The 27,866-nt window shown below is 41.0% G+C and overlaps 3 protein-coding genes across 3 annotated transcripts; 1 reads left to right on the top strand and 2 right to left on the bottom strand.

Moving 5' to 3' along the window:
* Positions 1-6,792: 6,792 nt before the first annotated feature.
* Positions 6,793-10,688, bottom strand: LOC122054748. The gene is made up of 8 exons (XM_042616186.1): positions 10,641-10,688; positions 10,452-10,537; positions 9,933-10,000; positions 8,791-8,967; positions 7,897-8,027; positions 7,440-7,544; positions 7,225-7,369; positions 6,793-6,827 (listed from the first exon to the last, which is right to left on the bottom strand). Exons 1-8 carry the CDS (start codon positions 10,686-10,688, stop codon positions 6,793-6,795), a joined length of 795 nt encoding a protein of 264 aa, XP_042472120.1.
* Positions 10,689-11,305: 617 nt separating this feature from the next.
* LOC122054747 (ribonucleoside-diphosphate reductase small chain C-like) lies at positions 11,306-13,806 on the top strand. The gene is made up of 2 exons (XM_042616185.1): positions 11,306-11,443; positions 13,048-13,806. Exons 1-2 carry the CDS (start codon positions 11,306-11,308, stop codon positions 13,804-13,806), a joined length of 897 nt encoding a protein of 298 aa, XP_042472119.1.
* Positions 13,807-20,205: 6,399 nt separating this feature from the next.
* On the bottom strand, positions 20,206-21,457 carry LOC122056170 (UPF0496 protein 4-like). Its single transcript, XM_042617990.1, has one exon. The coding sequence runs from the start codon at positions 21,352-21,354 to the stop codon at positions 20,413-20,415; it is 942 nt and encodes a 313-aa protein (XP_042473924.1). The 5' UTR covers positions 21,355-21,457; the 3' UTR covers positions 20,206-20,412.
* Positions 21,458-27,866: the final 6,409 nt, after the last annotated feature.

The raw sequence follows: 27,866 nt of genomic DNA, 5'->3' as shown, positions 1-27,866 counted from the left end.
CTCATGATAGTCAATGATCTTTTTCCAAAGATCATTTGCACTCGTGCATTCACCTACACTCAAAATTATATTAGAAGGTAATAAATTAAGCAATATTTTCGTTACCTCCTTATCCGCCTCCGCTAGCTCCTTTTGTTCCTCGGTCTAATGTCGAGGTCGGAGGCATTTACCCTTCTTGTCCTTTGGAGCTTCAAATGGGTCTTCCAAGACCACCCATTGGTTCCACTCCATTTGGAACCAAGTCTCCAACCGATTCCTCCAAAAACTGAATTCTTCTTTGTCGTACGGAGGTGGAATCTGGATGTCCCATCCAAGTGGACCTCCTAAGTCCATCTTCTTCCTCTAGCTTCTTGCTCTCTTGGCGATTAGTCCGTAGAAGAGCGACATCACTATGATACCAATTGTTAGGATCTTTGTGCCCGCTAGAGGGGGGGGTGAATAACGTTTCATCGCGCTCCTTGCGTCGTCTCCTTCGTCTTGATAATGTGCAGCGGAATACAAAGACAAAACAGAACACAATACTCATAACGCTAACACCTAGGGTTTTCTTGGTATCCACCTCAAGAAGAGGCAACTAATCCAAGGATCCACACACACGACACAATCTCCACTATGAAAACCTCCTTCTCGGTTGCAGCCGGAGGCGGAGAAGCCTCGTACAACACTCACACATCACAACACAACACAACACAAATACAACAAGAAGAAATGAAAATACAACGCAATACATTTTTCTTCGTGCTTACTTGTTGCTCGTTGTGGCCTCTTGAACCTTGGGGATGCATCCCAAGAGCCTTCAAGCACTGGCGGAGAAGCTCGGAGAAAATCGCTGTAGATCGCAGTAAGCTCGCGCAAGAAAGTTCGCAAAGAACTACGGAGAAAACGCTCCGCCCAGGCTTTAAACAGTGCTCCCAATCGATCCAAATCATCTCCAATCGATTGCCACGTCAGCACCCAGCAATCCTAGTCGTCCATCGCCTGCAACCTGCGCAACAGTCACTTCCCAATCGATCGACCGATTGATTGGGACTTCCTGAATCGATCGGTCGATCGATTCAGAGCCTTTCTGTTCTCTCTGGAAATGGCTGGATTGATCGACCGATCGATCGAGCTATTCTCGCAACTCCTCGCACGAGAACTCCAGGTCCTAATCGATCCACCGATCTATTGGTAGCTCCAATCGATCGCCTGATCGATTGGGATGACTTCTGTGCTCGCGAGTAATGCTCCCAATCGATCGGCCGATCGATTGGAGCCATCCCATACTCGCAGCACACTCCAATCGATCGACCGATCGATTGGAGCCCGGTTCAATCGATTGCTCGATCGATTGAACTACCTGGACTTGACTCAAACTCAAGTCCAAAGCCCCCAACCCAACTTCAGGTCAACCGTGACCTGTTGAGTCTCCATGCCTAGCATTTGGCCACATCCGACCAACCTCGAACTAACCTTCTAGCCTCCTCCATCAGCCTTGCGTCCTTTGGATATCTCCCATCCTTCACGCCTTGCCTTCAGGAGCTTCCTTCGGCCTCATCCTAAATGTCGGATTATACACCACACTCGATCAACCTTGAACTAGCCTTCTAGCCTCCTCCATCAGCCTTGCGCCCCTCAGATATCTACCCATCCTTCACGCCTTGCCTTCAGGAGCTTCCTTCAGCCTCATCCTAGTTATCGAGTTCTCCTTGCCAAGTCACACTAGGACTTACCTTGCCAAGACCACATGCTTGGACTTCCTAATTGTCTGGCTCCTTACCAGGGCTTTCTCCTTTGCCAAGATCACACTTAGACTTTCAACCTGTGCCAAGATCACACTTGGACTTCCCAAATGCCTGGCTTCTTATCAGGGCTTTCTCCTTTGCCAAGATCACACTTGGACTTTCAACCTATGCCAAGATCACACTTGAACTTTCCAAATGCCTGGCTCCTCACCAGGACTTTCCACGTGCCTAAACTCTAGTTAGGACTTTCACAATTGCCTAAACTCAAGTTAGGATTTTCTCAATTGCCTAAACTCCAGTTAGGACTTTCACAATTGCCTAAACTCCAGTTAGGACTTTCCCAATCAAGTCTCCTGTCAACCTTGACCTACTTGACTTGTCTTCTTCTCAACCTGGTCAACTCTTTGACCATCTTCACAATCGGACGATTGTTGTCAAACAGACAATTGCTCTAGCAATCTCCATATATTGTCAAACATCAAAACTCAAATCCCGACTCAAGCTTGACTCAACTCAAGCTTAGTCAAACTGGTCAACCTTGACCTAGGGAAATTGCCCCAATAGTGGGAGGGCGATGACCTCCGCCGATCTCATCAGATCTTGCAGGGACTCCATTCACCAGGTGAGAATGACGATGGTCTGCTTTCTCCTCTCTCTAATCGAGTTGGCGACCGCGACGTTGTAAATGTCGAAGAGTTCTGTAGTTTTATTGTGGTAGCTACTCTGCACAGTCTTTCTTAGAGTTTAATTAAGTTTTAGGGCATTTTAGCTAGCCGACCGGAGTTTAACCTTTAAGTATCCTTCGTTCATGCATCGATGGATGGGGATCGAACTATTGACGAGCGACAATTTTCTGCGACTAATGATTCACTGTTTAGCAAATTGTTGACGATTGGCCTCTTGTTAACTTGACCCCCTCCGTCTTTTCCACTGCCTCTCCACCTCCCATGTTATTTACAAGAACCGCCTCACTTCCTCCCCTTTTTTTCACCCTATCCTCATTTCCTTCATGTACCGCCGAATCCGAAGTGTCACGGTTGGCCTTCGAGATTCTCACCTTGGTCCTGGGAATGGAATACGTCAATGATCGCAACAAGTAGCTTGTTATCGAGGCAATCCTCGTCGACCTCAACAGCGCCTTAGCCGTCCTAATCGAAATCCTTCAACGTGACGAGTCACAACTGATCTTGAATCGATGTCGCCAAGGTTCTTGAGTCGATTCTCTCATCCTCTTCTTGCGATGGGGATAAAGTAATCTCAATCATTAAGCAATTGAGGTACTTGCCGAGGCAACGAAGCTGGCACTTCGGGCAATGAAGGCAGCCATGGGCAGCGCAGAGGGACGGGCAGTGATCTGTGAAGAGGCGGGGGCATTCATGCTGGTGGTCATGGGGCGATTGATGTAGGTGAGGCTGGAGGTGCCAACCCTTGTGAGGCGCGACCGCCTTGGGTGGTGCCAACTTGTGCAAGGTACGACCTCCTCATGCTTTGTCGCCTCGTGAGGTGCCGCCTTCATGACTTACAATTGCCCCATGTGGTGTCGTGAGCTCACATAGTTGAGACAGAGATGCTACAAAGGACGAACGCGGGCTTTCCGCCCAATTTTAGGAGGATGAAAAAAAGTCAAAAAATGAATCTTGGATGGATTAAAGAATCCATTCATCAATTATTTAAATAATGGCAAGGATGTCTAATCTATTTTTCTTCATGAAGTAAACAACTTAATTTTTTTCGATTTTTAAAACTGCTCTTTCAAATAAAAGCATAATATATAAGGACCGTCAAGAGAATTAAATTTTTTTTTTTTTTAGCATAAGAATGAGGTTGTCATTATAAGGATATAAAAATAAAAGCAAGAAAAAACAATATGAAAAAAAAAAAGAGAAAGAATGATCAAGTGAGATTAATCATTATTTTTAATAATAATTTATTTTATAATTAGTTAACAATAGTGATAATAAATATAAGGTTTTAATGTTAAATTTAGATATTTATTTAGTGTTTTTTCCATTCGTTTTTAAAATTTAAAATTATTAATTTAACTTTAGCATTCTCACTAAATAGAAAATATCTTCACGGATCGGTTCCCAAATCCGACGCCATCAGGTTCAACAAATGGACCGGTCCGGTTCTCATTCCCTTTAGCTAATTCCCTTCTTTCTCGACTCCAATTCTCCACGGATCGAGTTCGTGGGAGGGTGATGGCCTCCGTCGATCTCATCAGATCTTGCAGAGACTCCATTCGCGAGGTGAGAATGACGATGGTCTACTTTCTCCTCGATCGTCTCCCTTTGTTCTATCCTCTTTTGTCAATTTTGAATTCATCGGGTTGTTTTTCTTTATTACTTCACGAATAAGTTTTTTGAGCTCATCGGATCCATCACTGGGTATGAGATTTAGTAATTTTAAAATTATGATGCGTGATTTAGGTATTTTAGAAACTTATGTACTTCGGTAAAAAATTGAATAGTTTAATAGTAGAAAAATAGCTTCACGGACCGGTTCCCAAATTCGGCGGTCGTTAGGTTCAACAAATGGACCGCTCCGGTTCTCATCCCCTTTGGACAATTCCGTTCTTACTCGACTCGAATTCTCCACGAATCGAGGCCATGGGAGGGCGATGGCCTCCGCCGATCTCATCAGATCTTGCAGGGACTCCATTCGCCAGGTGAGAATGACGATGGTCTGCTTTCTCCTCTCTCTCATCGAGTTCGTGACTGCGGTGTTGTAAATGTCGAAGAGTTCTGTAGTTTTATTGGTGTAGCTACTCTGCACAGTCTTTTTAAGAGTTTAATTAAGTTTTAGGACATGTTAGCTAGTCGACCGGAGTTTAACCTTTAAGTATCCTTTGTTCATGCATCGATGGATGAGGATCGGACTATTGACGAGTGACGGTTTTTTGCGACTGATGATTCACCTTTTAGCAAATGGTTGACGATTGACCTCATGTTAACTTACCCCCTCCCTCTTTTCCACGGCCTCTCCACCTCCCATGATGTTTACAAGAACCGCCTAACTTCCTCCCCCTTTTTCACCCCCGTCCTCATTTCCTTCCCATACCACCGAATCCAAAATGTCACGGTTGGCCTTCGAGATTCTCACCTTGGTCCTGGGAATGGAATATGTTAATGATCGCCACAAGTAGCTTGTTATCGAGGCAATCCTCGCCGACCTCAACAGCGCCTTAGCCGCCCTAATCGAAATCCTTCAAGGTGACGAGTCACAACTAATCTCGAATCGATGTGGCCAAGGTTCTTGAGTCGATTCTCTCGTCCTCTTCTTGCGATGGGGATAAAGCAATCTTGATCATTAAGCAATTGAGGTACTTGCCGAGGCAACGAAGCAGACACTTCGGGCAATGGAGGCAGCCGTGGGCAGCGCAGAGGGACGTGCAACGATCTGTGAAGAGGCGGAGGCGTTCATGCAGGTGGTGATCGGGCAATTGATGAAGGTGAGGCAGGAGGTGCCAACCCTTGCGAGGCGCGACCGCCTTGGGTGGTGCCAACTTGTGCAAGGCACGACCTCCTCATGCTTTGCCACCTCGTGAGGTGCCGCCTTCATGACTTACAATCGTCCCATGTGGTGTCGTGAGCTCACGTAGTTGAGATAGTGATGCGACAATGGACGAACGCGGGCTTTCCGCCCAATTTTAGGAGGATGAAAAAAAAAGTCAAAAAATGAACCTCGGATGGATTAAGGAATCCATTCATCCATTATTTAAATAATGGCTCAAACTTAAATTTTTAATTTTTTCTATATATATTTTTATGTTTTCCCGTCGTGCCCGCAACTCATCTTAAGTTGGGTTGGATTGAAGATTTTCTAATCCACCAAGATAATGGGTAGGCTCGCCTTGCCTCGCCAAACGTCCGACCTGCCATGGGTCGGCCAGCCACGAGCCAACCTGCCGCTCTATGAGTTGGCCCATATGACAGTTCTGCCTGGGATAATGGTGCAATGACAGGACACCTTCTTAATCTTCCAGACATCTAAGGATTGAGTTCTAATTTCAACAAATTAACAGATGAATTTCTTTGATAAATTGTTGACCTAAGAATGTTGAGCTGACAGATCATCCGCTCCGAGCACTTTTCAATTTATTCTGACGGTAGATGAAAATTTACGTAGAATCGACCTGATCACCCTATGTTTGAAACTAAAAAAAAAAAAAGTGAATCTCTCAACACAGAGCCCTAGGATTCTATCTATGCTCTTATTTTTGTTATTTGAGTCTTGGAGGACCATTTTAATAGTTTTTGTTTTTGTTTTTGTTAAGCTTGCTATCTAACGATTTTAACTAAAATTATTAGATGAATTTAAATTAATCAAATTCCATATATAAGCACCCTATTGTATTCCTTATTTAACATATCCAATCATTATATATTCTTATTTTGGTTATTTGAGTCTTCTAGTCATCTAGCAATTATGGTCAAAACTTCTAGATGAACGAAATTGTTTATCTCCTCTTTGCGAGCTATGCATTGTGTTCCTTAGGGCTTCTTTACAATTGTTTTCTTTTATATAGTTGTTTTTTTTAATATAGTGCTAAGTGTCTTTAAGGTCTTAATAGTTAACTAAAGAATTTGAGTCTAGTTCTCATGAGGCATCCAACAACACTACTAAGGGTTCTAGTTATAAAAGGAAATCACAGTAAGTTTAGGTCCTTTTCTTCACAAGTGAGCCTTGTTTAACCAAAGGGATTTTAGTTACTATTGGACATCGAAAGACACATTAGACCATTAAGGACCTCTCCACTTCCATGGGTTTTTGACATCCCAAAGACACATTAGGCCTTATTTATGATCAAATGAATAAGACTACTCTTCGTCGTAGATCAAATAAAAATTTAGCAATTCTTAATCAACAATTAACTTAGATGGGTGAGGTCAAACATCCAACAAGACATTTACTCTAGCACAGACAAATAAATTACACAGAGCATTTTACTCTAGTGCAGTAACCCTTTACATGGGTGAGGTCAAACACCCAACCAAATATTTTGCACGAGTTAAGAATTGACCCTAAAATTTATTGGAGTAAACACCTATATAGGTATTTAACTACGCTAACCCGTGAGGGCATCACAAGTTGGCAATGAACCTATAGATTAGCAAATCAATTTAATAAAATCATAAAATTGATCAAAAACTGCATCACAACTCAAGTTATCAATCATCTCTCTATGTAAATATCAACCTATAGTCAAAAAATAGCTTACGCATGATCTTAACCCTACTAACACACAATGCATTAATCTCCAAGCCTTAATAAATCATAATATATATCAATTAAAAATTAATGTATGAAAATCGAGAATATAACACTCTATGAACAAGATCAAAGGGCAAACCTACTACTTGAATCCACACAAGAAACTCAACAGCAGACAAAAGCAAGACCTCCAAGGAATCAATGATAATGGAGCTCCATTAAGAGACCAAGGGCCATGATTTACCCTCATTTCCACCTCTCACGCAAGAGTGAGGTGCCTACTTACGCGAACTCTGATCATGAGAGGGAACATATCGCCATGCCCGATGTATAATGTCATCATCTATGTATGGATGCAGATTCCACATGAGACAATAGCCTTCTAGTTCAGATACACTTGTCCCAATGTTCAAGTTCAAAACAATATTTTTCTGCATTATAAAATTTTGTATTAACAATTGAAGCAGAATTATGAAAAACTACCTCTATGAATCCATCTACCTGCATGGCATAGTCGAGTTTCAACATATCACTGATGATCTTCATTAGCATGACTTCTGATATTGATGTATCTTGAGGATGCTTGGGCAATGGTTCCTTTTCTTCCTAGTAAAAGTTATTAAATACACTCATGTGGCATCCAAGAAAAAAATAATCAAAATCAACAATTTCTTTTTGCTGTCAAACAAATTTATGAGAAATCCAACTGGTCTGCTCGGTTGACTAAATGTTCTGAAACTGGCTCTCTGTTAAACAAATTACATATGAGAGATTAGAGATTGGATCTCTCATCTATTTACTTGTTAAAGATTATCATCCTTTACCCCCAAAAGTTTTTTTTTTTTTGTAATTTAAATCTGACAATAATTCTGAATGCTGATCATTAATAAAGCAAACTAATATGTTAATAAATGTAAAATGTGAAAAGAAACTTAAGATGCCTCCTATTTATGTTTACCTCAAAGGAAATATCTTTTAACATTTCTTCACAAAAAGAGTCATCCAAAGCCGTAACACTCTTGGTTGCTGCTTCTGTTGCAGCAATTGCATGTTCCTTTAGGCAATCAAGTTCATTGAACAAAGCTTCAGCTGAAATCATGATTGAGTAAAAAGACCATTAATTGAAATATTAATCTAACTAGAAAGTACACATAGTTGAGAGGCAAGAATGAGAAATTCCTTGAAGTTGATTTTCTAATAGAAAAACCCTACCATGAGAAGACACTACATTTGAAAACTGCAGGTTACAAAACGAACTTGTTGGTGTAAACACGCAGATCAAGTAAGATAATCCGATGGGAGTTAATAGCAATTACCGTTCTTCAAATTGTCTCGCAATCCCAACACACAAGAGTGCACTGGCACAAAAAAATGTTAATAGTGAGATATATAATTCAGACATCAAGAGACTGAATCAAAAGAATCATCAGGTTAGCTCTCATCAAGATATTTGACCAGGGATAAAGATGGACAGCAAAACAAGTTGAAAAGTGAATAATATGGAAAGTTAGTTTAATGCATGTTCCTTAGTGTTTGTTTTCTTTATTTTATTTTATTTTATCTTTTTAACTTTTAAAATGTATACTTATTAGGCTTCTGCTTAATGAAAAGGGAAGTGTTAGTTAACACTAACAGAACTCATCCTATTGCATATGGGCTCAACCTGACCAATGACAAAAACAGATCACTAAGATAAAACTAAGCTCTTGAGTGTATGTTGTCCTCTTGCTATATATTTTTTCTTAACCTTCATTCCAATGGATTCATTTTCATGAATATTCAGTTTCCTATGTGCATTATAAATACATTTTTCAAGAAGGAAAAATTTAGCTGAGAACGAAAAGTGACTTGCAAGCCAGTTTCGTTTGCATGAATGGTAACAACTTACAATTATACATATTTTGAACACTTTGTGACTGTTGTTTGCACCCTGCTTCAACATAAGTTTTCATATGTTCATTCCAGTTAGCATCAATTATCCTACTGATGTTGTTTGAAGTCTTCTGAAGTTCAACTGTCCTAAACATTGCTGTGAACAAGAGAAAAAAGGACGACATGAGTAGTTAAGTCAAAAATGAGAAAGTCATGCAACTGAAAAATAGGGCAAGTTCCTAAGCATAATCTGTATTCTCCATCACAGAGTTAACAGGATTCTCAAAGGCTTAATAAATAAAATGTCGATTCAGTAATACAGAAGATCAAAAAGGGCAAAGATGCAATGATGCCATATTTTGCAAGGATTATATCTGTGAATAAGCAATAGGAGATGACAAACTTGATAACAAAATATTTAATATAAAGAGAAGATACAAACAGATAGTCAATTGACAGTCAAGTTCATATCTTCTCAACAAGTGCAAAATTATGAAACCATGAACATGCGTTTGAATTTTTAAGATCCTTTTAAGAACAATTTAAAATTTAAAAGATCAGAAAATACTGCCTCAAGTCCTATATATATAAAACATCTTCATGTGCCAATCAGTTCTTATTCTGAAGTCTTAAAGTAGATTTGACCTGAACTGGTACAATCCTTATTTATGTTGAAGGTTGTTCCTAAAATGTTGAAACTGCGATATGCAGCAATCAGATTTAGATGCCATGTGTTTCTGGTTTCTGTAATTATCCTTCCACTGTACCAACTTCTGTTGTATTGGAATTTCTTCTTCCAATACTACTTGGTTGCTGAACATTTGATTTCTGAACATTCTTAACGGATATCCATGTTTTCATTATATTCTGCCATATGTTCTTACGCTGGACATTGATGGCTAGCGTTGACTCTCGATCAGAGCACGTGGTTGTCTATACATTATACTATTATCACTGAACATTTGATATATTTACCAACTGAACTCATGTTATGGAGGAATTGATAGGCTACTAACCCTGATTGATTGGCCCGTGCCAAACTCAGAACAGATTGGTGTTCCTGTTGGAATCTAAAATCCCAGCTATATCTATAAAGTAAAAAAAAACATTGGTGAATTATACCTGTTACCCTGTGAAATCCAGTAAGAAACCTCTTCCCCACATCAGCTAGCTCCTCAAACTCGGTAACCCTGCAAATGTCAATTTCATGTAAAAACACAACTGCAACATTCAACTATGTTATAGAATAGAGCAAATGAGTAATAGTATGACAAGCCCACTCATGTAAAATTGATAATTTTGAACTATAAGAGGAAGAAAAAATGGTACTTTGAAATAATCAAAGTATGTCATATGAGTATATTCTGGTTATATGTAAACCCCACTTGTCATCTGCAGACTATCTTGAGACATCTCTGATTTATAACCAACAGCTACAATTTCCTATATTATCCGCAAGAACAAGACCATTTTTTTTTACAACAGCAAAAAAAGTCGACACACAACAATATGAGCAGAGGACATGGGTCACATGGTGGGTTGAAAAGCTAATAGCTGAGAGAAAATCACATTTTCTCCTAGATGGTTATCAAGGTAATATGATATATCCAAGCAAATGAGAAAAATGCATTTTGAGCTTACTTTGTCATGTAGTCTCGAAAGATTCTGGTAATCTTTTCACCTAATTTAGAATAAACTCGATCTAGCTCCAGTTTCCTATTTAAAACCTGTAAATGAGAGATGCATAAGGCGAAAAGGTAGTAAAATTAGGATTACAGTTCATACAAAAACCAAGAAACACACATAGATGGCAATGAACAAAAACAAAACCTGAACATTAGTGTCATCAGTAACAGCTACTTCAGCAGTCAATTCCATCTGCAGGAAATTTTTTATAAAGACTGCTCAGAAAGATTATCGGAGGATTAATTAATGGCTCAATTAATCATTTAAATCCTATATATAATTATTTAATCAATTAAACTGATTAATCATCATTAACCAACAAATCCTAATTTAATTGATTAAATCAATCAACAACTAATTATTACCCAATAAACTAATCAATCTATTAATGAATAAATTAACCTATTAATTAATCAATATATTAATTAATTAATCAACCTATCAATTATTAATCCTAATTTATCTTAATTACCAATCAATCAAATAATATTAACAACATATTAATTGATTAATTAATCAACGTACCTTCACTCTGTGTATCCGACGACCGCAGTGAGTGTCGGCCGGCGGTTTGCGGTGGGGAAATGGAAGCGGCGGCTTTGGCTGTTATCGGCGGGGAACCGAGAACAGCCGAGCAACGCTGGCGGAGCACAGGAATCCGCAGTGGCAGCGCTAGCGTACTAACTGGAGCGGCATCAACGAAGCTTACGGCAGGGAGAGCAGCGGCGAGGAAGCTCTCGGCTGGAGAGCAGTGAACGCGACGTGGCGGCGGTCATGGCGGAAGGCAGCGACGGCGGGGCCGGGCGATGATGGTCACGGCTTGGACAAGACGGGAAGGCGGCAGCGGCAATTGCGGCTGCTCGCAACTTCTTGCAAGGAGAGGGGAGGCTGCTGCGGTGGAGAAAACCGGAGACGGCGCCGCGAGCACGCGCGGGGAACATGGGAGGGTAGGATTAGGGTTTTAATTGAATCCTAACTTAGAATTATCTCACTAATTTAATATTTTTCTTTTAAATGTTTCGAAAAATTATAAATAATTATATTTGGTTATATTTTAAATATGATCAACATATAAATATTAATAAATTTATTTTAAATATAATTTTAACCAAACATGATTTATCAATTTGCTTATCCTATCAAATAAATTAATTTATTAATTTAGTTTAGATGGTACATTTTTTTTAAATATAATTTTTAATCAACCTAAAAAAAATATAATTTCAGTTAACCTCGTTGACTAAAAAATATAAAAATATAAAAAATAGAATGGAGTGGAGTGTAAAAGAAAAGTACATGATATGTGAACCGTGCAACGAAAGAAGGATCTATTCTTCTCATGTGTAGAACCTCTTTTCTTTGGTTTGGACAACAACTAGTCACTTCCAATCGAAAGTATGTATTGCCATAATTTAATTAGATTAGCGGGACGACTTTATGTACTCTTAGAACAGTAAAAGTAAAAAAAGAGGGAAACAAATAAAGAAAACTCCATAAAAATTTCTCACAGGCCACCAGAGTAAATCGAGAAGCGCGCGTCGCGACAGCTCAGACGCCCAACATCCTTTGATTGCACTCCCTATTTGGAGGAAAATTCTTGCAAATGTAATCCCAGTTAGTTTCATTGACTATCCTTGGATGGCCGGTCCGGTCCCATGGAAGTTTTCCACCGACCACTAGGGTAAATCGGGAAGCGTGCGCGTCAACCAACCCAGACCCCTAGCATCCTTTGATTGCGCTCCCCATTTGGAGAAAAATTCCTATAAATACGTCATAATTAGAGATCAAACCGAGATACCTAATGATAATCTGAATATCTTACCATGATACCATGTCCCGAGATACTTTTAAATCAACCTAGAGAATATCTTTGGTGGACCAAAGTTTGAAAGTCTAACTTTAATTCAAATAATTATATAAAATTTAGGAATTATCACAAAAATAAAAATTTATTAGACTTGGAAACATTTATGTTTATGATACATAACCTACGAGAAATAAGTTCACGTAAAAAAATCTAAGTTTTGATTGAAATGGCTACAAAATTGGGTTATGTTCAAAAGCTTCAACGTTATCAATCAAATCCCATCATCTCAAACCATTTTATGAACAATCAACTATCAATGTCTCCATGAGCTGATACAGTTAGTTATTCTTAGTGGATATGAAATGCCCCTATTGATTATCTCAACTCCTTAGTTGTAATGTTGTTAATGGGTAAAGCCCTTTTGTAATTTACCTCCTTTGTTACTCTGAAGAAATCGTTAGATATTTTTCTCTAATAAAATGACAAATGTAAGGGCACTAGCCGCTTTGGATAGATCAATAATCACGAGTACTTCATGATTTATTTGATAAGTGATATATAAGGTCAGATTATCTATATAAGGAAACTCAGGGTAGTCGGGGCGTAAATCTCTGGTCCTCTGTACAACTCACTCTACCTGTCACATGCTCGCTCAGGATGCTGTGATTTACCTCTCTCATGATGACCTTGGGTCGGGTGTGACGGGAATGTGGACGAATGATTTCGCCTTTTGCCACGTGATAGAGAACCTTGCCGCTCGGTTCTGAGATGTACGCGCTTCTTCTTGATGCCTACATCAAGGATAACAATGAGAAGCACCATCTCTTCGATGCTATCGAGACTATTCCTTCCGTCGCTCGCAAGGCTAATTGGGCTCTGCGATGGATTGAATCATCCGAATCCTTTGCCGAGCGACTCGTTGCCTTTGCTTGCGTCGAGGGCATTTTCTTTTCGGGTTCCTTCTGTGCTATCTTTTGGCTCAAGAAGCGTGGATTGATGCCGGGCCTGACCTTTTCAAATGAACTCATATCTCGTGATGAAGGTCTTCATTGTGATTTTGCTTGTCTCCTTTATAGCCTCCTTCGTAGTAAGCTCTCAGAGGAAAGAGTGCGGTCTATTGTTGCCGACGCTGTTGATATTGAGCGGGAATTTGTCTGTGATTCCCTTCCTGTTGCCCTTATTGGGATGAATAGTGAACTCATGAGCCAGTACATTAAGTTCGTTGCAGATCATCTTCTAAGGGCTTTAGGGTATGAAAATATGTACAAGGTAAGCAATCCTTTTGACTGGATGGAGCTCATCTCGCTGCAAGGAAAGACCAACTTTTTTGAGATGCTAACCATGAGTTCAAGCTGGATGAGGATTTTTAAGATGCTTCATGTTGTATTTTCTTACCTTTTGCTATTATGTAATTTTTTTTTTGTGCCTAAACTTAGGCTTTCGGACATGGCTATGATCTATGTTATGCTCTGTAAAAAGTTTGGGTGTTTGTTAACTGTTTAGTCAAAATAAAGTGTGCTTGTAATTCTACCGTGTTGTAACTTGTAAATGCTTGAGGAAATGATTTGGTGGTGTTTGTTAATTTTATCATGTATGTTAAATGATTGTCTTAGTGGTGCTTATGATTCTAATGTGTTGTAAATGCTTGTGAAAATGATCGATGTTGTAAATGTTAAGGAAATGATGTTGTAATTTGTTTTAACAGATGATCGATTGACTTTTTGAAACTTTGGTTAAAATAAATTAACACAATCTTTGAGTTCTTTTCTATACTTGATGGCTAACTTTAGTTTGAATCTCCTTATGATTACTATCGTGCATACTTCATGCCACATCTTTGAATACATATTTAAGTTATATTATCAAAAAATCAAAATCTAATCGGGAGGAAGATGAAATATTTTCTCCCAAATCAAACATCAATCTTATGATCCTAAAGAGCAATGCGATAATATAGAATAATGAAGATGCATATGAATATGATAATGAACATAGTAATTTTATATTTATGTATTTTATTTTATTTTCTTATTATGTTTTAACTAGTCGGTCAGGCAAGTTGATTGATGAGGCTTAAAATTGAATAAGTCATGCATGCATGCAGGTTTTCTTGTGTCCCCGCACCAGTGTCTGTTGACACCAATCATCAGAAATGAACAGAACCAATTACCCTTAGATAGCCTAAATGAACCAGCATTGAAAATTCAATTAATCTTGTCCCTAAACAATAATCATACTAGAAAAGTTTTCATCTCTTCATCGATCCGCATACATTCATGGACTCTTAAGGCGTATAAGACACTAGCCTGGCAACCATAGGGCTTGTTTATTTGCTCTTCACCTGATGCTAAGTGCATCTGTCAGATCTTTCCCATTCCCCATATTATTTTATCCCTTATGTCCGATGATACAACCAGTTGACAAAAAAGCTCAGCTAGTGCAATGAAAGGGAGTAATTGCAACACAGAACTCATAAAGAACCATATTAAATAAAATTGAAGAGTACTTAAAATTTGATTAACTCGATCTAAATGTTAGGAGCAATATAATATTATACGAAGTTTAATGGTGGGATAAGATGTATATACCGGACTTCAAACTAGTTGTCTCATAACTATAGTAAGCAAAATGAAGACAAGGAGGACTAATATGGGATTCAAAATAGAGCTGGAACATAGATATCAATCATAATTGACTGAAATATAGCACGAAAGAATACACGAAGGCTTACCGCCAGGAAGATCACAAGTCTTTGGATAGAAAAGCAATCTAGTATTACAAGGGTTACAGGCAATTGCAACTAAAGGTTTGGGATTCTAGACCTTGGAAGCAAGGTTGGCCAGATCTTACTGTCACCTTGAGCTGAAGCAAAGCTGTAAGCGGAATGGAAGCCACTGGGCGGCTTCAGACTCCTTGCTGCGGAAGGAGTATGCCTATATAAACAGCTTATACTCTTTCTAAGATTAGATGATTTTTGCAGCAATAACCTAGAATCAAATCAAAAGTGAACACCACCCCATGTCTACCAAATACTGACAAGAGATCTGTTGCATTGGTTGCAGTTGATCTATGAGGAAGAAGAGCCAGGGCAGTGGAAGACGAGATCAATGTTGCTTCTGTTAATTTGGGAAAGGAACAATAACCACCTTCTGGTCATGAAGTCCTCATGCATAATCTAGTGGAGGTTTGCCCCACGGGTTAGATCAGCTGGAAGGATGCCTGACGCTTACAACGGAGGTTCAGGGGTCGAGGTCGCTAGTTGCACACGGGCGTAAAATTTCGGTCTGCTGCGCTTTAAATTCCACTCGACCCCCAGTCACCCCTCCTGCCCAGCTTAACCGTGATTTACCTCCTCTGGATATCTATGGGGCCGGACCCAGGAGCCGCTAAGGTGACGATTCTACTTTTTGCAACAATCTAGTGGAGGTCCTGCAGGGAAAACAAGACCTGATGCCAGGGAGAATGAAGCCTGCTATGAAGGAGCGGGAGCAGTGATGTGATTTGCAGGCTAGAAAAACACCATCATAAGGAAAGGGGCGTAGTTCTAAGGGTTCACACATAAGTGAGGGAATCTGTGGAGTGGGTCATGCACATGCTGACCACACAACATGGGCGGATGCCTTCTCGATGGAGTCGGCAATGGCTGAAATGGGGTAGCACTAGTGGGTGAGTCAGGGCCAAAGGTGGTCACTTGCAAAGTACCACATAATAATTGAGATGTCGGAAGCTTGCAAACAGGTGAAGAAAAAAAAGCTTTGTTTTGTAAACAATGTCCTAATGTGGACAAACTAAGGATGACAATGGATAATGATCCCGTCCGGAAGTTGAGTCAGACAGACATTGGTTGTGCTGTTGTTGGTGTTGACGAAAAGTCGTTGAGACGCATGACTGACCTGGTGGCTGGTACCTCCTGAAAAGGTTCCCACGGGTGGATGACGGAGGGTGATGACGGGGACGACGAGGCGAGGGTTCTACACACACTCAGACAAGCCGCCTTTATGTTAGAGACCAAGAATCAGGGAGAAAGTCCCCGGGTCAGGCCCTCCGACGCTCAAGTCAGGTACTTTTTCCCCAGAAATATAGTGAAAGGACGAAAAGTAAAAGACGAGTGTGAAAAGATAAGTGAGTGTACATGCGTAGAGACAAAACCTCCCTTTTTATATGACAGTGGGTACTTCTAGAGTCTGACGAGTGTCAGAGAATGTTGGGGTGTCAGGATTAGGGGTGTAAACGAATCGAATCGAGCTGAATATGCTGAAAAATTTAAGGCTCGAATTCGGCTCGAAATAGGTATATTCGAGTTCGAGCTCGATTCGAAGCTCGAAAAATTTAAAATGTTTGGTTCGAGTTCGGTTCGAATTAGAGTTCCGGTTCGAATTCGGCTCGAAATATTCGAACATGTTCGCGAACTATTCGAATTATTACTCAAAGATAGGTTCGAAAGGCTCGAAATTTATTTATTTAATATATATTTAACTTATATTAATAAATATTAAGGCTCGTGAGCGGCTCGCGAACGGCTCGAACAATATAATTTGGGTTCGAGTTCGGCTCGAAAAAAAGTTCGAACATGTTCGAGTTCGGCTCGAATTCGATAAATTCGAATACGAATCGAATATTTTTCGAGCCGGCTCGAAAAGCTCGCGAGCCGGCTCGATTCGTTTGCAGCCCTAGTCAGGATTTGTCTGGCGGTGAATGACACATGACATCTTCCTATAGGTTTAAGGAGGAATCGGTAGGCAATGAACCCTAGACCGTTAACATACTCCCTGACATGCAGTGATTATTCTCTGACGGGTTGTTACAAATCCCTGGCTTGATTGTCGTATAGTGTATGCTCGCCCCGGTCTGTTGACCTTAAACTGGATCCTCGTATCTGCAAATCTTGACCTGTAGGCACAGACCTGTATTCCCTGGCTTGTGTGTGTTGTCCCGTAAATCCAGATCTGTACGTCTTGCCCTACATTTGCCATTCGGTCTATCCTGGTAGATCCAGACCTGCGTCTACCGCCCTATCAATCGAGGCCTTCGCTTGTCGCTCCTCAAGTCTCGTCTCGTATGCACAGCCCTGCTCCGTATTTTATCTTGCACGTCCTGAATCGTATGTCTTGGCCCTCATTTCTTGTTCTGTCTGTCTCGTCCTGTAAATCCTGACCCGTAAGCCTTAGTCCGCATATCCTGACCTGTACGACCTGGTCTGTATATCTCGACCTGTACGTCCTGATCCGTATATCCTATTCTACATGTTTATAAGTCCTAACTTGTATCCCGTAAGTCCTGAATCGTACATTTTACCTACTCGCCATGCAGGCCTAACCCCTGAATATCACTTATGTCCAACCTGGACCGTCCTGTAATCTGGACTTCTGACCACCACGTAGGCTTGACTTCTGACCGCCACGTGGGCTTGACTTCTGACCGCCTCGTGGGCTTGACTTCTGGCCGTCCCGTGGGCTTGACTTCCAACTATGTCAGCTATCCAATCCTACCATCATGCACCGTATCACAAGCCTCCCCCTCAAGTCTAGTCGAAGGAGACTCCAGTCCGACTGACTAGACCCAAGTCCCGTTCTTACCTAACCTTGCCTTTGTGTCTCTTGAACTGCTAACCCTTTTTCCCAATATCTCACTCAGAATTCATCACCCTTCCTAGGTGAGACTTTATTGCATACGTGTCCACTCCACAATCCTCAATCCTGCTATTTTTCCATAAATGCCACACTATTTCCCAAATATCCTCACATGTTCCGAAGTTCACTCTTCACATTCCCCTTCTTTAAAAAAGAGGTCGCGTGTACTGCTACCTTCACTTTCCTCATACTACCTTCCTCTTTATTCATGGAATCAGACGAGGTATCCTCTCTGCGCCATCAACTCACCCATTTGACCCAGTTGCTAACTCACAAATATGAGGCCCTGCTCGAAATGACGCAGAGTAGGGACCTTAAGTCCTCTCTCCGTCGGGAAATGGAAGAACTTTGTCTGACGGCTAAATCCAGGACTCGAGCCAAGGCAGCTCTAAATCATAAGACTCATTCAGACCTGAGAAGTCAGACTCGTTTTATTGCCTATCTGAAACTGAAGCATAAGGATATTGTAACCCTCCTGCAAGAGGAAAGCTGAATAAAAGACGAAACCATTGCCCATCTACAAAGCAGCATCCAATGTATCAAGGAGGAACTGGGTCAAGCGCGGGCTCATTTGGCGAGGAAGGACTAGGCTTCCCGATCTTGTAGCAATGTGAACCCTTGAAAGATGTTCCTCCGCTCTTACTAAATAAACAGTGTTTTCCTCATTATCTGTCTATGAGGGTATGAGTTTGTACTCCCTTGTTTCTCCTGTTATCATGTTCCACAGACGTATGCTCCCCAAGAAAATTTTCTAGAAAAGATAATTTAATTGAGTGCCTCAGCTATCTCCGTATCAATAATCATTTTAATTTCTTAGATCTTAATTTAGAATCCTTATGTCCCTTATGTCACCTAAGTGAACTAAAAAAAAAAATCTTTGTAAAGCAAACTATTTGTTGTCAGCACACAAAGTGCTATTTATTATTTTTCCTAAATATTGACCCATATTATCGATCAACAATTCACCATAGCAATTAACTTTTAACTAGTTTCATATGGTCCAATTAGTATATAAATAAATATGTAGAATTTTATTTATTTTCATTTAAACACGTTCAATTCACCATCAATATTAAATCGCATTTGTCTGACAAGAGTGCCTAATAACTAGATATCCATTAGTGATGCCTAACAAATTTATTCAATCTCATGGGCATTCGTAAATACTCTATTTTGGATAGCTATCTTACTACTATTATTTCTAGTTGACTTTACAAATCTACAAAATATGCAAGGCATGAATCATCCCTAAAATCTAAACTATGTCAATAATTGTCTTGCTGAACATTAATTAGCACAACATAGTTAAGGGCCACGGTAAAGAGAGTTGGCACTCACCTCATAAATTTCAAAGCATGACTAGAATAAGCATTGAATAATTGAAGTACAACCTTAGAATAATAATGATGAGAGAAGTTGTCACCTTGCTAGGATATTTCCTTGAAGTTTCGTGGTGAAGGAAAAATTAGAAAGGAAAAAAATTATAATATCATGTGCGAGCATATGGCAAGTGAGATGAATTGTACAAATACCGAAGATTTACGTCCTGACAATCCTAAGTTTCAACCCCACAATATGATGTGGCAAGCATCCCACGTCCAAAGAAGCCTCTTAACAGAAAGACTAGATGGATGAGCAGCTTATAAGACGTGGCGCTCTGACTCATCAATCAACCTTCAACAAAGCAACACGATCTTGTATTTTGGACTAGTTTAGTAGATATTCAGAAGCATCGTATAGCAGATGATGCAAAAATATACTTGCTTAAAAAGATTAATTTGTAAAACTTAAAAATTCTGTAAATCTTTGCTTAAATACACTAAATTGTAAAACTTACAAACAATACTTATTCTGAACAATGAAATTTCAAATTCTAAAAACCCAAAATAAAAATTAAAAAAAAATTAACTTGGTTGCGCAACTTTGTTCAAGTGTGCGGGCAACCACCAGCCGAATTGATTGACCAAAGTCTCTCCCATGACCTTTCGGTGCGCACGAAAAAACGTTACATTGTTTGGCCGGATAATTCAATGCTAGACGCCGTGTCGTTGATGCCATGCCTACCATTGACTAATGAACGGTTCCAGTTCACATGAAATCAACTTGAGATTTTTCAATTAAATTCCAACTTGGCCCTTTGATGCCAATTTAATAATAGCAAAACAAGTCAAAATTTACTGCCCGTAAAGTATATTAGTATAGTGCCGTCACGTTAAATATTGCAGACGAATTAATTAACCAACCGCATCTTGAAGGGGCAAAAGAAACATGGTAGGATTAACAGGCAATATATTTGCATAATAATTTCTCTTTGGAGCTCCAGACATGTGAACTTATATACAAATATTTTTGCCCATCTGTTACAACTACATAAACAAGGAAAAAAAAACCATACAAATTTCCGTAATTAAGATTAAACTAATTTTTTAATTATGAACTTTGATATTTTGACGTCGCATATTCGTCCTTAGACAAATGACTATTTGCAGGAGCCAACGCGGAATCCTAGCAACGCCGCGTTCCTCAAACCCAACGCCGAGTGAAAAAGCCCGCTAACGGCGTGAGATAACTCGTCCAGACCCTCCGTCAAAGCACCCGTCGCTTTCTTGGTGTCTTCCATGGATTTCCGTAACGTCTCCGTCATGTCTTCGCCGTTTGTTGAGATCACGTCCGTCAATTTTTTGACGGCCGCTTGGGCCGCATCCAGCTCCGCGGCGAACCAGTCGCCGACGAGCTTGTGCGATATCGCCGCGGCGAGATCGTGGTACTCCTTCGCCCAGGGCAGGTCGGAAGGGACGCGAACGGCGGCAAGATGCTCGCTGCCGCCGAGGGCGGCCACGAGGGCGCCGACGACCAGGGAGGAAACCGCCTCGACGGCGTAGATCGCTCTCCGGGCAACTGATAACTTGCCTTTCGGAGGGTTAGCCGGGGTCAGGGATTTCACTAGGTCGACGGCGGATGGCTTGATGGCGCGACGGGGGCCGACGGTCCACTCCTCCAGGGAGTCCCGCGCCTTACGCAGCCTCTCAGCGTCGCGGCCTCCATCGGAGGAGGCGAGGATGTGGAGGGCGAAGCGGAGATGGAGGCGCCGACGGAGGAGGCGGTCGATCTCGGCAGAGGCGGCGTTGCAGGCGTCAAGGAGGGCAACGCCCGAGTCGAGGTGGCCAGCGAGGGCGTCACGATCGGAAGAGGAAACGGGGGCGTCAGCCAGGAGGGCGGCCGCATCATCGAGGGTGAGAGCGAGGACGCGGACGGCGCGGGTGAGCCAGGAGAGTGAGGCGGTGTCTAGGTGCAGATCGGCCAGGCGGGCGGCGAGGGCGTCTTCGAAGGAACGCGCTAAGGAAGCCGGCGGCGATTTCGGCGGAGACGAGGCGAAGAAAGGGAACCGGTGGGCGGAGGCATCCTTGTGCACGAATAACATGGTGGAGAACTTGTCGGTTGAAGATTTGAGATAGAAGAAGAAGAAGAGGAGAAAGAATTAGAGCCTCAAATCGCTTCAAGGAGAGAATAAAGAGGGCGAATATAAATGGAGAAATAGACGAAAGGAAAGAGGCGAGAAATAGGACGGAAGTGACGTGGACAGCTCATCCACCGCTTGGAAGTTGGAATTGTCCGCTCCAGACCTGCGTCGCGAGTTGAATCGCGAATTAAGCAACGGGTGGAGGTGCAGCACATGGTTTTGGCGCACCGTTTGTCGAATCGCGACTAAAGTAGCGTGAGGAGCCGTTGGTTGGTCAACGCGGCATAAATTTTAGTAAAAATTAGATAAAATAATGTTAATCAATATCAAAATAATGTTAATTAACATTAGTTTTTAATTAGTAATGGAGCAATTATAATTTGAGTTAAAATTAGTCTAACAATATTGGATAGTACAGTAAAAAAATATTCTTTTTAATGATATATTGAGATGAAGTACGTCTTTGATAGCTTTTGAATCTATCCAATAAGGAAAATAAAAAAAAATGCCTTTTTTAATTCTTATCAAAAGAAAGATTAGCACGCCAGAACAAAGATAAGCCCAACGTAACTCTACCCGTCCAGATTTAGTACGTCGCTATCACGGAACTCGCGCGTTTGAGACAGTGTCGCAGCTGGTACAGCCTTTAGTAACCGCCTTTTACGGGTTCGTGTTTTTATATAATTTTATTTTTATCCAGAAAAATTTTCCACTCCTTTTTTATAAATAAAAAATATATTATTTGATTGTAAATATTTTCTCTAAAAATTGAATCGTTCGATGAGATATATTTATAAAACATAAATTTAATTATTTAATCGGAACATGACTCCAACAAAATATAAAGCGCCGAGTCGAACGACTTGTATGAGAAAGCCAGCCAAGTCTCCCCTCTCTGTTATTAGAGCACGATGTGGGTCCAGCTCAGCTGTAGGTGAGTTTTAATCATTTAATTTTCTGCACCTCGAGTCAATCCATAGAACCCATCGGCATGCGAGGGAGGTGGCGGGTCCAAGCGGGCCGGCCACGAAGAAAAGGCCGAAATAGACCGGGTCATCGACTTGGATTAGGTGCATTATTCAGATTTCAGACCATTAATTTAACACGAATGACGAAATGGAGCGACCGCGTGGGCCCGCTCGCGTTTGGCTCCGCGCAGGAAAATCAATTACCCCTCGAGGCTACGTGGCGCGTTGTGGTTGGTCGATCCAGCTAATGGCGGTGCGTCGTGATAAGCACGAATTGAAGGAAAAAAACATGTGGTCGGTTCCACAGCTTCAAAGTTGGATTGGATTGAATCTGCAATGACGGAGCAAATAGCTCATCTCCTCATTTTGACTTTTAAACGACTCTAGTGCCGTTGACAACAGAATAAGTCAACACGCCACTCAGTCAAAAATTAAACGATCGTTGGACCGCGTTGAAGGAGTAGCTCATGGCGCGTTTGGAGTTGGACGAAGCAAATGGCAATGGAGATTACTGTTGTCTCCGGGTAACTTCTGGAGTATGTAAATTGATCGTCGAGGCTAGTGTTCGACATTATCTCCGTAAACGATATTGCTCCGCTACGGTGCTTAACGGATTGTTGCAATTCGTTCCCAAGATACAACGACGATGAACGTCTCGGAATCGTAGCACTCCGACTTCCGAGACCAGCGAACCTTTTAGTAGACTTCTTGGACTCTTGAATGCACAAGATCAGATAAATGCTTGAGGAAGAGAAGAGAAGATTGAGTCAGTATTCCATCATCTGGAGGGTTCTATTTATACCGAACGAAGAGGTTGAGTGTCCTTTGGGTGAGTGGATGTGTTCCTTGAGCTGGATCGATCTAGATCATCTATTCTGAAGGGTTGTAACCTTTCACCAAGCCCACTTCAATCTCATCCATCAGATCTGAGGAGTTGTGACCCTCAGATCCCGCCTATTGTCATCAGCCATCGGATCTGGATCCATTGATTCGATGCTTCAGATCAAGTCTCATCCCAGGCCGTCAGATCGTTACTCTTTGCAATCCAACGCTCTAGATCGCATCACAAGCGATCCATCATATCTATTTGATCAACGTTGATCAACGGTAGTCATCCATTCCCTAAGTCAACTGTCCAGTCATCTCCCTTTGCCCACGAGGATGTCGCATAGGCACTGCCACGTCAGGTAAGAGACTGACACGTCACCCGAGTGCCACGCAGGCACTGCAATGTCACCTGGAGCACACGTCACCCGAGTGTCACGCAGGCACTGCAATGTCACCTGGAGCCCGTGGGCCTACAAAGCGCCCATTGCGCACGTGCGCACGTGGTGGGTGGCGGGCTCACAGGTGCGAGCACCTGCTCGCCCTGGGCTAAGGGATCACCTGTCCTTTTATTTTTTGTGTTAACTCCATTAACACATCTTCATTAATAAGTAAAGAATACACATCGAGAATTTCCGATGTGGGACTATTCTCCTATGCACTTTATTAATGAATAACAAATGTTATTTTGGGTTGACTTTAAACATTAATTTCTCATTCACCCTTAATCGGTTTTGAGCAAATTAATAGTCTAAATCTATCTACGCGAATCGTAGATTTCAATTTTGAAGTCAATTACGACTTTCAACAATTGATGGCTTCCTTCCTCTAAATCGTTTTGGTCCATTTAAGGCTCCAATATCCAACAATCCCCCACATGAAAAGAAATTAATGCAATGTGTGTATGCATGCTGACACTTTACAAGAGTCCAATCGATAAGTCACTGCATCGGGAGAGGTAGCTTGTGGCTTTGAACCTTCCGTAGTGAAATGCTATCGAGTATACTAGGCTGCGCAGTGAACGTGATGTCTTGAACTGCTCAGCTGTTGGTGTATACTTAGACAATAACACCCACACAAAGATCTATCTCACCTACTTTAGGTTCTCATGGTTGGTTCCGTTTCGGCCATGGATACCATCTTGGATTCATGAGTGTTTCATTGAAGCGGCCTGTCTTCACACTCACATAGGTGACACTTCTATCAAGAGTATCCTACCATACTCCACCTTATCAGGTATAGAAGTCACTAAAAGCATAAGCTTAACCTCACTACATGAGGTAGGACAACACAAATTCATCCTAGGATTGGGATAGAGATAAACTATCTAATGTGCTGGACCACAACTTCTGTAACTTCGTTGTCCCATTGAACCAAGATCTTGGGATCTCCAGTCAACAAGGTTGGGTTACCGCTACAGTCGTTTTTAGTTGTAGATTTTTAATCTCATTCCTCTTGATGAGCAGTATACTTGATCTCGACTCAACCCCTTCGTTAGAGGATCTGCCAAATTATCTTTGGACTTAACATAGTCGATTGCAATCACTCCATTCGAGATCAACTGCCTAATGGTATTATGTCTACGACGTATATGTCGTGACTTCCCATTATACATATTACTCTGTGTCATTCCAATCGCCGATTGACTATCACAGTGGATTAGTACGGCAGGCACATGTTTTACCCAGCTAGGAATATCTTCCAAGAAATTCCGCAGCCATTCAGCTTCCCCAGCTGCTTTGTCTAGTGCTATAAACTCGGATTCCATAGTTGACCGAGCAATGCAAGTCTGCTTAGTGGATTTCCAAGATACTGCTCCCCCACCGATCATGAATACATATCCACTAGTGGATTTGGAGTCTTTTGTATCCAATTAGCATCACAATATCCTTCCAATACAGCGGGATATTTTTCATAATGTAATCCATAGTTCATAGTATATTTCAAATATCTGAGAACTCGCATCAATGTTTTCCAATGGGTGTCGTTTGGATTACTCGTAAAACGACTCAGTTTGTTGACCGTACAGGCAATATCCGGACGTGTGCAGTTTGTGAGATACATCAAACTGCCTATTATCCGAGAATATTCCAACTGCGATATGGTCTCACCATGGTTTTTTGCTAAGTGTTGACTTAGATCCATAGGTGTTTTCACTGTAGAGAGATCGTACGCATTGAATTTTTTTTTCAATACAGATTTTACATAATGTGATTGTGTTAAAACTATCCCTTCTGATGTCCTGAGAATTTTAATTCCCAATATAACATCTGCTTGACCCATATCTTTCATATCAAAATTTTTGGTCAACATTTTCTTTGTAGTCATGATTATATCATGATTACTGCCCATTATTAGCATGTCGTCTACGTATAGACAGACAATTACATAGCCTTCAGGTGTGTTTTTGACATAAATGCATTTGTCACATTCATTTATCCTGAATTCGTTTGACAGCATTACTTTGTCAAATTTTTCGTGCCATTGTTTAGGCGCTTGCTTAAGTCCGTACAACGACTTAACAAGTCGACACACCTTTTTCTCATTTCCAGGAGCCATGAACCCTTCGGGTTGCTCCATATAAATTTCTTCTTCCAACTCACCATTTAAGAATGCAGTCTTAACATCCATTTGATGTATTTCAAGGTCATACAGTGCTGCAATGGCTATTAACACTCGTATGGACGTAATCCTTGTCACCGGTGAGTATGTATCGAAGTAATTAAGGCCTTCCTCTTGCTTGTACCCCTTAGCTACAAGTCTGGCCTTATACTTGTCAATTGATCCATCAGCTTTATACTTACGTTTTAGTATCCACTTACAACCTAATGGTTTATTACCAGAAGGAAGGTCTACTAATTCCCAAGTATGATTATTCATGATAGACTCAATTTCACTATTGACAGCTTCTTTCCACATTGGAGCATCGGGTCTAGAGAGAGCTTCATTTAATGTTCTTGGTTCCATTTCTGACATGAAAGTCATGAAATCTGGCCCGAACGATTTCTCAACTCTAGCCCGTTTGCTACGACGTGGCTCTTCACTTTGATCGTCAATAGTCCTTTTATAACAGCTAAGTTCGGTAACGTCATTTTTGTTTGAACTTCCGGTGTTATCATTTTCAACGTTTCCCTTTTTATTTGGGAATACGTTTTCAAAGAATATCGCATTTTGAGATTCTATGGTTGTTCCCACATGTATATCAGGAATATCTGATTTGTGAACTAGGAAACGATATGCACTACTATTATGGGCATATCCGACAAATATCGCATCGAACGTTTTAGGTCCGATCTTTACTTGCTTTGGTTTAGGTACTTCGACCTTTGCCAAGCACTCCCACACTTTCAGGTATTTGTACGATGGCTCGCGGCCTTTCCATAGTTCATATGGAGTTTTATCATTTTTCTTATGAGGGATTATGTTGAGAATGTGATTTGCCGATAATATTGCTTCCCCCCACAAGTTTTGAGGTAAGCCTAAATTTATCAACAAAGAATTCATCATTTCTTTTAGTGTCCGATTTTTACGTTCGGCAACACCGTTTGATTGAGGTGAGTAAGGTGTCGTTGTTTGATGGATAATGCCAGATTCTGTACAAAATTCATCAAACGGTGCACCATATTCTCCACCTCTATCGCTTCGAATTATTTTAATTCGTTTGTCAAGTTGGTTTTCAATTTCTATTTTATAGGTTCTGAACGCCTCTAGGGATTCGTCTTTACTTCTTAAAAGAAAGACATAACAGAACTTTGTGCAGTCATCGATAAAAGTAATAAAATATTTTTTACCTCCTCTAGTTTGCACAAATTTCAAGTCACATAGATCACTATGTATTAACTTTAGAGGAGTTGTCGTCCTTTCCACCGAATGAAAAGGTAGTTTCGTCATTTTCACTTCCACGCACACTTCACATTTGAGTGTTCCGTCAACATTAACGTTTGGTAATAAATTTAATTTGACGAGACGTTTGAGAGTATTATTATTCACATGTCCGAGTCGATCATGCCATAAATTAAAACACTCAACAACATAGCTGGAAGCATTTATTTTATTACCATCAAAATTTCGGAGTACAGGCATTACAACCATTTTGAATAGACCCTTTTCTAGGTACCCCTTTCCTACGAAGACACCATTCTTCGTAAGTACAAAGTTGTCTGACTGGAACACTAGCCTAAATCCGGCCTTGACCAATGCCGCTCCAGAAACTAGGTTCTTACTGATGTCGGGAACATGTAGTACATCAATGAGTGTTAGCTCCTTTCCGGACGTCATCTTCAGAACAACCTTTCCGAGTCCAACAATTGGCGACGTCGTGGAATTACCCATATAGAGCTTCCTGCCATTTATCGGAGTATACTTGGAGAACATCGCTTTATCGGAACAGATATGACGAGTTGCTCTAGTATCAATGAACCACTGCTTCGGGTTGGTATCCACCAAGTTGGCTTCAAATACAACCGCAGTGAGATCCAAGTCCTCAAGAGAGGTTGCGACATGATTCGCAACATCCTTTGGCCCCTTGGTTGGCTTCTTTGGGCGTCTGCAGTCCTTGGATAGGTGTCCTGCCTTTCCACAGTTGTAGCAGGAGCCTTTGAACTTCTTTGCTTGAGCCTTCCTTTTGAACTGCTTCGGATTTTTGGCGTTCGGCTCGACCAGGTTGGACATTTCGTCTAT

Source organism: Zingiber officinale, chromosome 3B (assembly GCF_018446385.1).
Source record: "Zingiber officinale cultivar Zhangliang chromosome 3B, Zo_v1.1, whole genome shotgun sequence".
NCBI lineage: Eukaryota > Viridiplantae > Streptophyta > Magnoliopsida > Zingiberales > Zingiberaceae > Zingiber > Zingiber officinale.
The sequence above is the reverse complement of the archived record's forward strand: the minus strand, read 5'-3'. Positions and strand labels throughout refer to the sequence as shown.